General features: G+C 39.9%; 4 protein-coding genes across 9 annotated transcripts in view; 1 reads left to right on the forward strand and 3 right to left on the reverse strand.

Annotated features, from left to right (window-relative positions):
• The window catches only part of LOC105181966 (uncharacterized), a 32176-nt gene extending 27238 nt beyond the window's left edge, over positions 1-4938 (forward strand). For all 5 annotated transcript variants that reach the window (XM_025306776.1, XM_025306777.1, XM_025306779.1 and 2 more), the window contains 3 exons: positions 698-857; positions 1761-1932; positions 2074-4938. In XM_025306776.1, the coding sequence (XP_025162561.1) occupies positions 698-857; positions 1761-1932; positions 2074-2163 (422 nt within the window). In that variant the 3' untranslated portion in view covers positions 2164-4938. The remainder of the gene's footprint in view (positions 1-697; positions 858-1760; positions 1933-2073) is intronic.
• Positions 4939-5428: 490 nt separating this feature from the next.
• und (methionyl aminopeptidase und) lies at positions 5429-9024 on the reverse strand. The gene is made up of 6 exons (XM_025306774.1): positions 8836-9024; positions 8329-8403; positions 7784-8094; positions 7224-7628; positions 6740-7007; positions 5429-6623 (listed from the first exon to the last, which is right to left on the reverse strand). Exons 1-6 carry the CDS (start codon positions 8978-8980, stop codon positions 6418-6420), a joined length of 1410 nt encoding a protein of 469 aa, XP_025162559.1. The 5' UTR covers positions 8981-9024; the 3' UTR covers positions 5429-6417.
• Positions 9025-11911: 2887 nt separating this feature from the next.
• Positions 11912-13017, reverse strand: LOC105181964 (transcription initiation factor TFIID subunit 10). Of its 2 annotated transcripts, XM_011139061.3 has the most exons (5): positions 12880-13017; positions 12651-12816; positions 12437-12501; positions 12107-12324; positions 11912-11988 (listed from the first exon to the last, which is right to left on the reverse strand). In XM_011139061.3, exons 2-4 carry the CDS (start codon positions 12759-12761, stop codon positions 12123-12125), a joined length of 378 nt encoding a protein of 125 aa, XP_011137363.1. In that variant the 5' UTR covers positions 12762-12816; positions 12880-13017; the 3' UTR covers positions 11912-11988; positions 12107-12122. The 2 variants fall into 2 exon arrangements, with proteins under 2 accessions (XP_011137363.1, XP_011137362.1); XM_011139060.3 differs by having other exon boundaries at positions 12651-12919.
• Positions 13018-13459: 442 nt separating this feature from the next.
• On the reverse strand, positions 13460-15372 carry Trmt6 (tRNA methyltransferase 6 non-catalytic subunit). Its single transcript, XM_025306769.1, has 2 exons — positions 15265-15372; positions 13460-15071 (listed from the first exon to the last, which is right to left on the reverse strand). The coding sequence occupies exon 2, from the start codon at positions 15048-15050 to the stop codon at positions 13620-13622; it is 1431 nt and encodes a 476-aa protein (XP_025162554.1). The 5' UTR covers positions 15051-15071; positions 15265-15372; the 3' UTR covers positions 13460-13619.
• Between the last annotated feature and the right edge of the window lie 272 nt (positions 15373-15644).

The raw sequence follows: 15644 nt of genomic DNA on the forward strand, positions 1-15644 counted from the left end.
CGCCCCTTCCTCTCGCGTGCTTATTTCAAGCGTCGTTATTGTGCTTATCAACATTGCAGATCACTCGCTCGCGTCACGTCAATTGCACCAAAGCGATCTACCTTTCGCCCGGCTGCTCGCCGTTTCCGTCCGCCGACGATAACGCGGCTTAAGTCTACCTGAGGAGGATTGAAGCGTGTCCCGACCTCGTTCGATCGCGGCGGAAATGCATCGTTTATTTCACCTTGAGCGGAAAGGCGAGCGTTTCGCGAGAGCCGCGACCTCCGATCCGATTAGCGCAGCACGTGAAGCCCTACGCAAAACTATATAGAACTTCTCGCTTTGATATGCCTCGCGGTGAGGAAACGCCTCAGTCGCGATTCGCGAGCGAGCGGGATGTGCGAGCGGGCCTCGGTCAGGGCGAGAATAGCCTTGTTGGAGGGTGAATACTTGTCGCTTGTCGCCGGGAGATGCGCTTTTCTCTGCTAGTCCTCGTGATTAGCGTAGCCGCTTATTGCCTTGCGAGGCCGATTAATTGACAGCGGAAGGAATGATCTCTGTAGAACTCTGTGTCCTCTTCAGGGCGGGGTGGTAGGCGGTAAAGGGTGCTTTCCTTCCTCTTTCCTCTTTCTCATTGACGTGGCTCGCAAGCTCGATGAATCGATGATCAAGGAAATGACCGTTTGGTAAAACTGCACCTTCTCTCTTTCTCTTGCAGGGAAAAAGATGGCACCGGTCTTGGGCGTACCGCCTCCGCCACCACCGGCTCCCCACATGGGACCAGACGGCTTGATCTTGCCGAAGAAACCGTATAACCCTTGCCTTACCTCTACTAATCATAAGGATCTACACAGAGAGCTGCTCTTCAATCAGAAAATGTAAGTCACGGCGCCGCCCCTCGGCGACGTCGCCGATGTATTATTCCCCCTGATACGCCTTCGTCGCGATCCCTTCAATTTCCCGACGTCTTCGCTTCGACGAGGAGAATCTCTCGCTTGAGTGTCCTCGCTTCTCTTGTCCCGTCCAAGAGAGATTTCAAAGGAAGCAAGAAGCCTCCTTCCCTCTTCTGCCCCGCTCTAAAGTAAAGTAAATATTTTATCGTTCCGCTGGACGGAGAAAAAGTCTCTCGTCCGAGATTAAATTATGGGATTAATTAATATCGCGAGCGGGCAGATAATATACGATGAAAATGGAAAGCTACTGCCATGCTACCCGCGTGGAAAACTTCCTGATGAAAGCCGACCGACGCCTGTAGCCGGCGGTGCGCGCGCGCGCGCGGGGGGGGAGGCCGGCATTATCGCGCACGTGAAAAAGCGTCGCGAGAAAAAGCTGGGGAAAAAAAGAAACGTCTGGCATCGTTCGGGGCAGAAAAAACAGCAGCGCGCGGTTTTCATCGTTGCAGCTGGAATCACGATACGACGCGACGGCGCCGCGTACTACTCGAGACACCTGCGATTCTTCACGCTTCGATGGAATTAAACGGTTCACGCTTGCCGACTTTTACCTTGGCACACACGCAATATCCCATTCACACGTGGCGCGTTTCCACGTGCGAACGAAGCGAGGCAAAGCGTAATCTCGCGGTGTGTCGACTCGGCTTGTATCGAATTCTAATTCGCGCGCGCGACCGATACACACACACACACACACACACACATGTGCGCACGCTTGCTCCGTTCACGGTTTCGCAGACGTTTCTCTTCACTTTGAAATCTCTCGGTCACGACGGTTCAACGTCAATTTCTTGGAGACTAGTCAAAGAACGTCTTGTCTTTTCGTAGCGGCAGAAACGTCTTGAACCAGAAGAGCGAGCTGCAACGCGCCTTGGAGAAGCAGAGGGAAGCGGTGTCGAGGAGGGAGGCCGAGAGGAGCCGAGAGGAAAACTACAAGGACGATCCTAGGACAGCCTTGCAAAGGGCGATCGAGCAGCGAGCGAGACACATTCAAATAACGGTACAGAAGCAGTCGTAACGTGCAATTTCGAGCTTCGCGCTCCGTTATGTCACGCTCGCCTTGTCTTCCGCATGCTCTCTCGACATGTGAATAATAGAGATTCGCAATGGTGCGTTGATGAGTGCAATTGTTCGTTCGCAGCAAGAGCAATTGCAGACGAAGACGGAGCCGCCGAGCAACCTTCTGATAACAGCGAGAGCGAAGCTGAGACCTCGCACCGAGTCCCAGTGAAGCCAACCGGCTGGAGAAAGACATCGAGATCGGCGATTGTAAGACCGCTCTCGAGCTGATCGTGAATTCCATTCTCGGCGCCTTATCGCTCGCAAGCGCGTGTACATATGCATAATCTAACCCGATAAGATTCTGATTAACAACGTTCTGCGTAACGTTCGCGCGAGACACTGCTCCTCGATCTCTCTCTCTCTCTCTCTCTCTCTCTCTCTCTCTCTTTGCTTCGTACGTCGGCGGGACCTCGTGGCTCCTTCACGAGAATAAACTCGCGATTATTCTCAGCAAAGCCGGACGGTTCGAAGTATGCTTCGCGTTTGAAGCGCGTGCTAAACTGCTGCGGATCGACGGATTACGGATTGAAGGTTGGAACTTGATCGACTGAGGCAGAGCGAGTCAAGATCGACAAAGGTGGCTGATTCGTCAAATTTTCATCTCTAATCCCTAATCTACTCTAATCTCTAATCCGCAACGCTCAGTCCTCAATGCCTGGATGTCGGATACGAGCTTGAGATCCGTGTCAGACTAGGTATTAGAGAGATTTGAGGGTAGATTGGGACTTAATCGGCCGAGATGAAGTGAGCCACGATCGGGATTAGTTGATTCGTCGGATTGTAATCTGTAATGCGCGATCGTCAATTTCCAATGTCTAATCCAACATGAGCTTTAAAGAATCGATGAAATCATCTCATGTCACACACAGAGGGGAGAGCTCAGCACACCGCAACATCCGCTCGCGATTGTATGTCCGCGCGCTTCTGGATAAGCTCGTACGTACCTAAGCGAATTCGCGACGAATGGTCGAATAGCTTTCTCTTCCTTTCCCTTTTGGGAGATACACGTCTGGTGTCTTTCATCATCTTCAAACCGGGATCCGAGCGTGCAGGCAATGTGTATCTTCTCACACCTTCAGCTTCACTCGAGCGATCGACGCGTTCCGCTAAATGATGCAGAAAAGTCCCACGACGGTACGTGCGATACTTGTGGTTAATCTTCAAATCGAAACACGTAAAAAATACTTGATCGACACTGTGTGATTCGTGAGATCCTTGTAAGTACGTCTATTATTTTTTAAAATATACAACATAAAACGGTCATTTCATCATAGCGAATTCACATACATCTACACGAGACAAGGCTATTGTCGCATGCATATTTCGAAATTCTCGTACGTACACTGGGACGTGTGACATACAATATTCTTATTTGTTATATTTATTTGGTATTATTACTTATGATATAATTCGTCATTTGTTACCTATGTGATTACATACAGGGTGTCTGAACAAACATTCGGCCGCTCATGTACAGGTGGAGCTGGTTCGTGAAGTTGAACAAAATTCTCATGATTTCGTAAAATATCACGTAAAGTATCGAGATATTAATGAGATAAAATTGATTGCTCGAGACGTGTGTGGCGGTACGCTGGAACGAGTTCTGTACTGTTTAGTGTTTTCCGTCACTTTCCTCCTTTTAGATTCGGACAGTTTCGAGTCGTTCTTCCTGAAGAGGCGAACTGGAATGTTCACGAAACGAAGCGACTACGGACATAACGGACAAAAGCCAGATCGAGCGTTTCACGTGATCGTTTGCAATATGATGGCGAGATCTTATTCCTCAGTTGAACGTGTTCGACACGCGCATGAGCGTCGCCATGGTTTGCGTCAGACACCCCGTATATTATCAAGGGCACGTTTCTAAGTAGCCTCTACTGTAACAAAGTCGGCAGCAATTGTTTAAACAAGTTATGAACAAGAGAAGTTTCAGCTTGGCTTGAACCGTGTGCAAAGGTGTACGAGGTCATTGTTGCGCGCATTTATTAAGATATATTATTCGATCCGTATCGGTCCACAAAGCTAAATTAACAGGTAACATTTTACTTTTTAATATGACGACTTATTATATACTTCGTCACACTTTGCAAATATTATTATTATATTTGCGTGAATATATACATAGATTGTGTACGTTTAGATTTGGTGAAATATGTAATGTACAGAGAAAAATATCGTTAAAGAAGAAATGTGTATCTTTAACACAGAATATTTTTTTAACAATAGCATTGAAATGTACTCGTCACAAATTAGGAAAAAATTATCATCATGCACCCGACGAAAGAAGCATTTTATATTCTATTTAAGAATATTGCAAAATTTATACTTGTGTGTGACATACGGGGTGTCTTTGAGCCGCATGTCACACGAACGTGTGCTTGTTGAATACATCAAACCGAGCAGTAAGATTGCTATTATTTTTCAAGTCACGTAACATTTTCAGTTACTGAAGCGCAGTTATTCGCGCGCGCCGCTTCGTCAATCCTCTCCCGTCAATAATTAAAAATTTTTCGTGGTCTGCAAAATAATAGCGATCTTTGAACTTTGAACAAAGTAGATTTGTAAAAGCAAGCATGTTGTGTGTGTAAATAAAAAGGTTTATTACTATTATGTAAACTGATATATGTAAGTTATAAATATAATAAATTCCCAAATGAAACACGAAATATAAGCAACTTTAGACGCTACGTGTTTGTATCTATAGTTATCACCTAATCATAGCTAAACTAACAAGAAATATTTTTCAATGATCTTTCTAAGTAAAAATAATTTCCATAATTTCTGAAATTTATAATTTTCTACAATAAGATACACTGTAGTTATTACTCTCCCTCTATAATTAATACAAAAAGAGACACCGGTGAATGGATACAGAATAAAACGCGCAAATATAATCTGAATTGAAGGAGAAATATCTCAAATAATGATTTGTATATTGCATCTATAACACTGACAATTAAATAGTCAAAACATGACTTGCTTGAGCATCCAAGATAAATCATAAAATAATCCATCTCCGTTACCGCTCTAGCGATGAAATATGATTCAAAGTCACAAGAGAGATTTTTTTCTTCCCTATATGACGAAAAATAGAAATGACAACAAAAAAGAAAAAAACTTTAAGATGTACCACGCATCGAAAGAAAGAAAAAAACAACTAGTTTCACAAAGGAAACGGTAGTCATCGTATTTCGACAAAATGTCTCGTCTCGATAATTGCTCGTCACAAGTCTTTGCAAGTCTATTTGGTAAGGTATGCTTCTGGGCAGAAAGCTGAAAGCTTACATCACAATAGACCGATGATTATTTCTGCCCATTTGTACTATTCAATCTGACGCGGGCTGTTGTGAATAATATATCGCATCAATGTTTAATATTGTCTCACGGTTAATCATATTACTTTCGTACTCTTAAATATAAAATAATGCAAGCTGTTCGATTTGTCATACCTTTAATTTCCAACCAATTCACGAGAGTCTTATTAGAACATTCGAATCGCGCCGCAACACGTAAGGAGACACCCGCAATCGCACGCAAATACACCAAATACAGCAGAGAAGCTACACAGAATGGGAGATTTTTTCCGCTTTTCTTTTTTTCTGTACAGTTCGTTGCGTGTTAGTTTTTTTTTCACTCGTTTTAACATGGATTTAAAAGCACGATCACTCGGATTAGCCCAAGATCGTCGCGAATTGATTATACAACCTGAATTCTAAATATATTTTATTCAACAGCGATTTTTACGTGTTATTCCCCGTTATTTCCGTTAGAACCTGTAAGAAACTCCTCACGAAACGCATGAAAAAAGGCTATGGCGAACGCAACGATAAATATAAACTGCCGAGACTTTCTTTTCTCTTAAATTACGTGTTCGTACAAATGTGAACAGAGAATGTGAAATGCACAGAACATAGTTTCTTTCTTCGTAGATCCTGCGTCGCACAGTGATATTTGTTAACTAATAAAAATATCAGAACTCCAATATCAGATTGGTCGAGGTAGACTTCGCTTCTTACAGTCAGCCTATTTTCATGAGCTAATACCGAATTCCACGTTCTTGGATCAATACGGAATGCATGACAGCTCGGTCTTGAATTCCAAATAGTGTACAGAATTCGACTACGTCTCTCTACAGCTCACGTGATATTGTGTCGAGAAAGCGAAATCATACAGTGTGTTTAAGACACATATAGACATCGCTGAAGTATGGCGAATTATTCTCTTTTTCTCTCTGCACACACGCATACACACACACACACACACACACAGTCATTACGCGTTGCGGGCAACCGTGCGCTCATCGATTAGACAACGATCGTGAACGAACGGATAACGATAATGTTAACTTCGACAATGATGTTACCATCGAGAACGGGCTGAAAAATATATCCTTCACATTCCGATAATAATGCAAAACGATCATTTAGTAATCGTCTCCACGGGAGATAACTTCTTTACACGTGGGACGTAAGACGAGGGTATGCTCGAACTGAGCGGTATAGCAGCCCTTAATGTCCACCAGGGGTGGATAAGCTTCTACAGCGCCTTTCTCGCAAAGATCTTTCAACGCCATCTGATACTTGGTGCAACCGACACGGTCCAGCCAACGTTTACAGAAAGCCAAGGTACCTGAAATCATGAATGCACATTGTTCAAATACATGTCGAATTTTAGGTTTCTTTCACGATTAGTAAAACGCTTGGTGAAAACGCGTGAAACACCGGCGGAGTTTTTGGAGCACTCACCAAAATGTTTGTTGATGGTATTGAGGAGAGACTTGCTGCTCTGCAATCTCAATGGCACGAAACCGGCGTCGAAACTCTTCATGTAATGCGAGCATTCCATATCATCGTGTACCACTCCTTTACCAGTAGACCCGAAGGTTTCAATCGCGTAGAACTCGTTCTCCTCCATTCTGGTCGCTTCGCCGCCTCTAACGATTGGCACCGTTTTCCCAGCGTGTATGCGATATGGAGCGATAGAATGGCCGTTCAAGTTTCTAATAGATTTTATCTGCGAAAAAGGATTTCTAGAATCTTAAAGCGACCTATATATCTTTTATAGATATAAGACTAATAATGAAACTAATAATGAGACCAATCAATGATACAAACGACCTACATAAAGAAGCTCATTAGTCTAAGAAGAATCTTTTTGACGTTTCGTACAAAGTAATCAATAAAATTAAATTGTTATTCATCACATTCTATTAAGTTTTTAGTTCCATACCTTGTACGTCCTGCCATCCAGCTCCACCTCGTAAGATTCCATGACCTCTTGGATCGCTGCACCGACGTCACATAGCTGCACATCGACTCCGGCAGCCTTGATGCCAGTGTTCGTGGCGTCGCGCACCGCCTCGATCAACTTGTCGTACTTCGGATTGAACGTCAATGTGAACGCACAGTCGATGATGCGACCGTTGATGTGTGTGCCAAAGTCGATCTTTGTCACATCATCATATTGCAAGACAGTTGGGTCGCCAGCGTTTGGAGTGTAGTGAGCCGCGCAATGATTTCGAGAGCAGCCGGTCGGAAACGCTAATCCAGCTTTCAGACCATCTTCTCCAATCAATTTCCTGGCAGTCTCTTCAAGCTCGTTGCATATCTCTATCATAGTCATTCCCGACTTCACCTGCAAATTATTTTCGGGATAATATTAGCTTTCAGAATGAAAAGTTAATATATATATTTAAGAATGTTTTATATCATCTTATTATTCGCAATCCCCAGCTCTTATATAAACTTGAAGACCGCTTGTGTTTGCCATGACAGAGATGTGTTATGTACCCATTTCATGATATGCTTTCTGGTTTGTCTGTGTGCCTCAGCCGCTTGTCTGGCTTCATTGTAGATATCATTATGCATTTTGTCGAGAGCTCGAGCCTCTTCGCTCGTAAAACGATTCTTAGCTGTTCTGTCATCTACTCTAGTAGTCGGGTAGTCCATTAATTGTCCTACAGGGAAGTTACCATCTGGAAATAATTCTGACACAGGAACGGTTGGTGGATCAGTTTGCTGCTTCATGCCACCTTTGCCTCTGGGCTTGCGCTTCTTCTTCTTCTTTTTAACCTCTTCAATTTCGCAATTCCCGTTCACCTCTGTAGCAGTTTATGATAAGAGAACTGAATAATTTAAATATATCATATTTATTATTATATTTATATTTATTATATTTAAATATATTATATATAGATATTAATTTACTGAATGTTTATCTCACAATTTTAATTAAATACACAATTGTTGTTACTGGAAGAAAAACTTATAAATCTCAATAGTGAAACGTTGACTTCAATATATTAACAAAGATAGAAGAGACTTGTCAACAATACCTTCGGCAACTGCTTCATCATCTTTGACCTTGTCTTCTTCTCCCTCTGGTACATCCGCACTGGCTTCCCCAGCACCTGTACACAAATATCCAATACTTTATATACAAATAATAACAAATTTATTTACTCGTGTTACATCATTCTCTTGTATCATATAGTTTTATGTGGGAATAACTTGAAAGATATTGGCTTAGTACACAGGTACAAATTCTATGATTCAAATATGAAAAATTTTTCCCCTCACATGCACAAATTATATATAAATTACTGTTTACTTAATATTTCTTCAGGACACAATGTAACATATCACCTCATCTGACATTCAGTTATAAAAATTTGTTTTCTTTTAGATTAGACAGAATACTTCGATAAAAGACGGTAGATTTTCCCGGCTACATCATATTCTTAAATATAATTTGAAAAATATGACATCATGCGATCGTGTTATTGCCGAGTGATCAAGGATGGAAATCTGAAGACATGATGTCACCTTTAATTGAAACATACCGGCCTTCTTCTTCTTCTTCTTCTTTTTTTTCTTCTTCGAGGCCTCTGCTGCCCCGGTCTCGTCTTCTTCGTCAACGAGCTCGACTTTCTCCTCGTCTACAAGTTTTTCTGCGGATTTGCCGACTTCGTCCAACACGGCCGCCATTTTCAAGAGATGAGTCGAAGGTTTGTTCGGTTTAATTGCAATAGAGCATGGAACGGTGTACAAGATAGCGCCACCCTGAATTTTTCCCTCCACCGGAAGTGCCTTAAAATAATTACCTTCTAGTTTACAGCAATAATTCTGTTTTCGGATATTTTCAGTGAAGGCAAAAATTCAAGGGTGAAATTATTTTATATAATTCGACGAATACTATCAGATTCAATCCTAAAAGTTTACAAAAACCCTTAATTTAGTCTCAGCTGAATTTTATTGAAGCCGGTAAATTATGGTTCGAGTCTCGGCTAAAAAGCTAATTTTAGTCAAGACTCAAATCAGAGAGAAATCTGAAAGCGGCCAATACGGTATTTTCTGCGACTCATATGCACGGTTGTACTGAGGGCGCCTCACACTGGGCTCGGCTAGGGACCCTACAATAGAGAGTCTGGACATCAGAGCTTCGGCGTAATTGGTTCACGGACTGGTGGCCTGAAAATGGCGGCATTAATAGAAAACCTTGCTTACTTAGCTTAGCGCGAACGGGTAAATAAATTTGGATGCCAAGTAATGTGTCTTCTGGATAGCGTCATATATTATTTTATTTAGTATCAACACATGAAAAGTAAAGAATTTCATAAACGAATATTTCGAAATTCAATATTTATAAAAAAAAAATGTAATATATTTCATGAATTTATACAGAGAAACATATATGGGTCCATAATCTAAACTTAATTTTATTGATAAAAGTACCTGTAAAAGTAGCTTATAAAGTTTCTAATTGGTTATAACTAATTTTTAGAGACACTTTGATAAAAGAAAAGTTAAAGTATGGACGTTAAAATCAATATTTCTATTAATATTAGGAGTACAAATAAGTTTCCGCCGTTTTTTCTATCAAAAATTAGGAATTTATTATGAAAGAACGATACATTACGTTTTATTCAAAGTATTGTCCATCACTAGTCATTACTTTTTCCCATCTTTCTGGCAGCATTCGGATACCACGTCGGAAGAATTCTTCATCTTTTGAGGCTATCCATGAATCGACCCAATTTTTAGTATCTTCATATGATGTAAAGCACTGCTTAGACAGGCCATGTGCCATCGACCGGAACAAGTGATAATCGGAAGGGGCAATGTCTGGTGAATACAGCGGGTGGGGTAGGACTTCCCAATTAAGTGTTTCCAAATAGGTTTTGACCAGTTTTGCAACATGTGGCCTAGCGTTGTCATGTGGGAGAATAATTTTGTCGTGTCTGGAGTAGTAATGGGCGCGTTTTTCTTTGAATGCTCGGCTCAATCTCATTAATTGTGTTCGGTAGAGAGCTCCAGTAATGGTTTCGCTCGGTTTGAGCAACTCATAATACACGACCAACCAAACTGATCCCACCAAATACACAGCATGAGTTTTTTCGATGTTGAAGTATGGCCAGGTGGCCCCCATGATTTTCTCTTCTTTGGGTTATCGTAGTGGATCCATTTTTCATCACCAGTGACTATACGATGCAAAAAACCCTTCTTTTTATGCCTGGCAAGCATTATTTCACACGTGCAAAATCGGCGTTCAACGTCTCTCGACTTCAGTTCATATGGAATCCAATTTCCTTGTTTTTGAATAATTCCCAACGATTTTAAACGATGTGAAATTGCTTGTTGAGTCACTTCTAATGTAAGTGCAAGTTCTTCTTGCGTTTGGCACGAATCTTCCTCCAATAATGCTTCCAATTCTATGTCTTCGTACACTTTCGACCTTTCACTACGTTCTTTGTCTTCCACGTCAAACTCACCGTTTTTAAACTGTTTTACTAAGAATTTTACTAAGAATTTTACTATAAGAATATATTACTTAAATAGTAATATATTCTTGATAGTAAATAAAATAAAAGTCTAAAACAATTTTTTCTTTCTACGAATTATTAACGAATTATTAGATATAGTAAGTTAAATGTTGAAAAGAAAAACGGCATTTTCTATAAATATAATATTTCATTATTCTATTTTTTAGATTTATACACATATTACAATTTTTCACAATAAGTATTACTTATTAGTTTTCATTCGTGTAATATATAAAGTTAGAAAGGAAATATTAACAACGTTGTAATTCTATTAATAAGCACAAACAAATATTTTCCTCATTTTTAATGTTACATACCGTTATTTATCATTGATTAATATATAAATGACATAAATAAAACTTCTTTCTCGTAGCAGATAAATTGAACTGATGACGTTTTCTCCCACTTTTGGTCTAAGGCTGTTCTTTTCAACTGCTGAACTGATACTTTTTGCATCATTGTGCAGCTAAAAAGAACACGTTGAGTCGGCCATTTTCAGGTCGTGTCCAGACTCTCTATTATAGGGTCTCTAGGCTCGGCTAAAAGTGGCCCATGACACCTCTCCTTCTTCTCTCTGACGCTATTATGGTTGTAGCACAGACATAAACCGTCTGAAAGTGGATGTAGTACGGACTGCCACCATATGCAGGTTTTACCGCCGAGTCTTGAAAGTGATGTAACATCGTAGTTCACCTCTCAAAATGAATGCAGATGACGCTCTTCCCAGTGCGGAAAGTCGGTATCGCCGAAAACGCCGTGTTGGCCGCTCTCAGGTTCCTCTCTGCCGATACTCACCAATCACTCAAACCACAATTTAGTACCATTAGCATTTCTAATTATCACATTATTAATTCAGAAGGATATTACATTTCTAAGCGCAGTTTGTTTCTCTTTTAAAGTTAAAAGAATTAAAACTATATAGTAAAATTAAAATATATTATAGGATATCACTTATAAACATGTTTTTAGAAAAATATGACTACAGGATTATACTTCTTGATATAATTCACTCATAAATTTTATATACAAGTTTTACTTATTTCAAATCATGGTAGTAACTGTTGCTACATATTTTATTATACAAAAACAAGTGATGTTGAATAATATATTTTAATTATATCTCTATGATTGATACAACATTCTTATTCCATCACAGATATATTGTTTAAATACCTATAAAAACATTTGTAGCAAATTATATATGCATATATACACACACACACACACATACATATATTTGATCCTATGCATACATACATACATTCGTATAATGCGATAAATATATATTTACTCTAAGTTTTCTCCCATCAAACAAAATAATGTGGTTTCTTCACTATTATTCCATATTCAGCTACCGCTGGGGTCAAATCTTCCATAGTTAAAGTATACCGCCGATCCTTTCCCTTTGTCTTTGTATTTTGATTAGCACCTCGTGTCTTACAATGTTGCAGTGCATCATTAGCAATTTCAGAAATGAATTTTTGAGCTGCTAATGACACTAGACGTACTCTGAAGAACAAAACATGATCAAGAGATGATGATACATAGTTGTATTATTTAATAAGTATTAAATTTCCAATCACTAAGTTTAATAACAGTCTAAATGATGTTTTATACTCACATCCTGGGATCGGTGGCATTGAAGCCAGCAGTGTGCAAATAATGTTCGCTGACAGCATCAGGTACCTGTTATCAGTATTATATGAAGTATAAAATAAATTTGATATGATTAACATAAATAAAAATTTAATGGCATGCACAAAGTGTACCATTGAGATTGTATCACAACTTGTATGAATGATTTCATCGAAGGGAATTATTTAGCAAACACTTACTGTAGGTGTGTAATCCTCCAGTTGCAAAAGAAACTCCGACAAAGGCTGCCCTGCACTCTTCGTGTCCTCGTTCAAATTCTGTGAAGTTTGTCTCTCAGGATTCTCCGCCATTTTTGTATAACGCAAAAGCGTGAAGTGCTATATCAGCAGTCTTTCGAGTCGAAATCTATAACTAAATCTATAAGATCTTTTCCTTCTTCACTAAACGTACTACAAGCCTACAACTTACTTGATCACAAACAGACTGAACAGACGAAGCTTCTGGCTGTTCAATAAAATATGAATGCTCGAACCATGAATCTCTAGATGAACCGCTGAACAGAGCTTTTATGTATAAACGATTTTAGAACGTCTCTTATTTGTCAAACCGAATATCGTCAAATATTTTGATTGGCTGTCGAATAGAGAATTTCTAGGGTGCTGAAGCAAACGTTGATTATAGCAATTCTACATTATTATTATTCTTTATTATTCTTAGGGCCAGAGCACAGACTTCTGCATAACGCATAATACACGACGCATAAGAGAATCAACCAATCAGAGTTCTTCATTTCCCTCCTCAGAACAAAAATGAAGAACTATGATTGGTTGATTCTCGTATGCGTTGTGTATTATGCGTTATGCAGAAGCCTGTGCTTTGGCCCTATGGCCCAGTTCCACAACTTGCTTTAAACAGAGTTTAAAGCAAGTTGTGGAACTGGGCCTTAGAACCTAGATTTATTTCTGCAATAGGTTCCAAATGCATTGAAACATTTATATTCAACAGTATATAGTAATTTATTGATATGAAAAATTACAATTCCTAAATTTTATCTTATTAAATTTTCTTAATTTTTACTCTTTTTTTGTCGACTGTACACTTTATTCCATGATGGTTGAATTTTGTAATTTTTGACAGTTTGGAAAATGTTGGAAAGTATGCACCAGTGAATTCTTTGTATTAAAATTTATCAAAATATGATTTTCTTGTTATTCAACCAAATATCCTGTCAAGATATAACCACCGGTATCGCTCATCAATATATTTGGATGAGTCCTGTCGGGCAACACTTGATATGAACGTAAAAAGTTTGTGAATAGTCTTAAATTTATTACATTATACTTTTGCTTGAGTTCTATGTAAGTCTCTTGCAGTGGCTCACGATGCATATGGAAGATAACGAATGGTCGTGATATTCCTAAGAAGGGCAACAGGGCGGATACAATGTTTGCAGGATGCTCCTTGGCTATGACAGTCAAGCCAAGAGCCTTGGAAGCATTCAATAGATTCATTGCCCGTTGGGTCTCAAAGAACCACTTTGGCTTCTTGGCAGGCACCACATCCTCAAGTTCATCGATTTTCCGTTTTAAAGTATTGGTGCACTCCTCATTTGTGACTAATGCGACATCTGTTTTTGTTGTATCTTCTAATTCGGTATCTTTAGTGCTTAAATTTGATGCCAGATCAGTTTCTTTACTAGCTTCTTCAATCATCTCTTTTGAGTTCTCCTGCTTTTTTATTTGATTACCAACACTATTCTTAGAAGCAATAATATCTAATACACTTGACTCGCCCTGGTGGTATAATCTTAGCAAGCTATAAATGTTCACTGTGACATGCCTGTCCTTTAATTCTTGAGGAAAATTCATAGCTTGAACGATAGCAGTCTGAGGTGTATTGCCTGGATGTAGATTGATCAGGTGACCACTGGTATTGGCTCCTATTCTCTCTAACATAGCTGCAGCTGGTAGTCCTTGGGATCCACTATCGTACAACATATGCAATCCATCTGATTGCACATTACTGTAGGACAATATTTGCGCCAATGCATCCATTCGCAGTCCTCCGATCTTGTCTTGGCTCAACCTAAAGTATACCTCGTGCAACGACATCACAGTGGGTTTGCATACCGTCAGGAATTTGAAGTACTTGCGTTCTTTCTTCTTAATGTACTTCTCCTGAGAATATTCAGTCTTGGCAGCAAAGGATTTGCTGTTTTCTATGAGACTGCCGATGATCTCTTTGCCGGTCTTGCCAGTTTCTTGCAACTGCACGATTTCCTCCTTCGACAACTTCTGCGATGTGCCATCGTCCGTAATGGAACGATTATCCTGACCACTTAGGTCGCCCTTCAGATCGTCCCAAGACTCCGTCTGCTCAGTCAGCTTCAAGGTAAAAGTTCTATTGCCGTTTTGCGACGGCACCATCTCGAAGGTGCTCCAGAACGGTTTGCCGATGATTTCACGCATCTCCACCTGGTCTTTCCCTAGCATCAGAGTACTGTTCCGAGTACCGTACTGAGTAGCATTCTCTGATACCTTGTACACCTTACTGTAATTCTGCTTCTTGATTATCACATATGTGCCAATCGTGATCAGATCGTCTTTGTTTTCGCACGTGTTTTCCGCGGCTTCGCTCATCGTGTCATCGAGTGCTGCTTACTTTATGGAAAAAAGCAGACGACTTTTAGGTTAGGCTGATCTTGAATTTTAAGGTTAGGCTGGTTTCAATTTTAAGGTTAAGACATTAAACTATGGTCCTGTCGTTGTTGCAGATGGCTTATAGGTTGATGATCCCGAACGATCCAGGACATTAATTTCTAGAGTAAACAGGAAACTTATTGTTGCAACTTACTATAACAGTTATTTGAAAATAAAATTGATTTTTGGCTGCTGATTCGCAAGAAAGCTAGCTCAAAACCTCTAAAGCCCAGTTGCACCAACATTATTTTGGTTTTAAGTGAAACTTAAATATATCTGTCTTTATTTATTTAGTAAGAAAGATAAAGATGAACTTATGTTTAATAGTCTGTTCTTTTTAGCTGCACTGCTGAACTAGTGCAATAAGTTAGAATGAGAAAAAATATAGTTGTCTCATTTTAACTTATCGCACTAGTTCAGCAGTGCAGCTATAAAGAACAGACTCATAGTTGTCTCATTTTAACTTATTGCACTGGTTCCGCAGTGCAGCTGAAAAGAACAGATCATAAGTCTCACTTAAAACCAAAATAATGT

The sequence above is a fragment of the Harpegnathos saltator genome, unplaced genomic scaffold (assembly GCF_003227715.2).
Source record: "Harpegnathos saltator strain DR-91 unplaced genomic scaffold, Hsal_v8.6 scaffold8, whole genome shotgun sequence".
Taxonomy (NCBI): domain Eukaryota; kingdom Metazoa; phylum Arthropoda; class Insecta; order Hymenoptera; family Formicidae; genus Harpegnathos; species Harpegnathos saltator.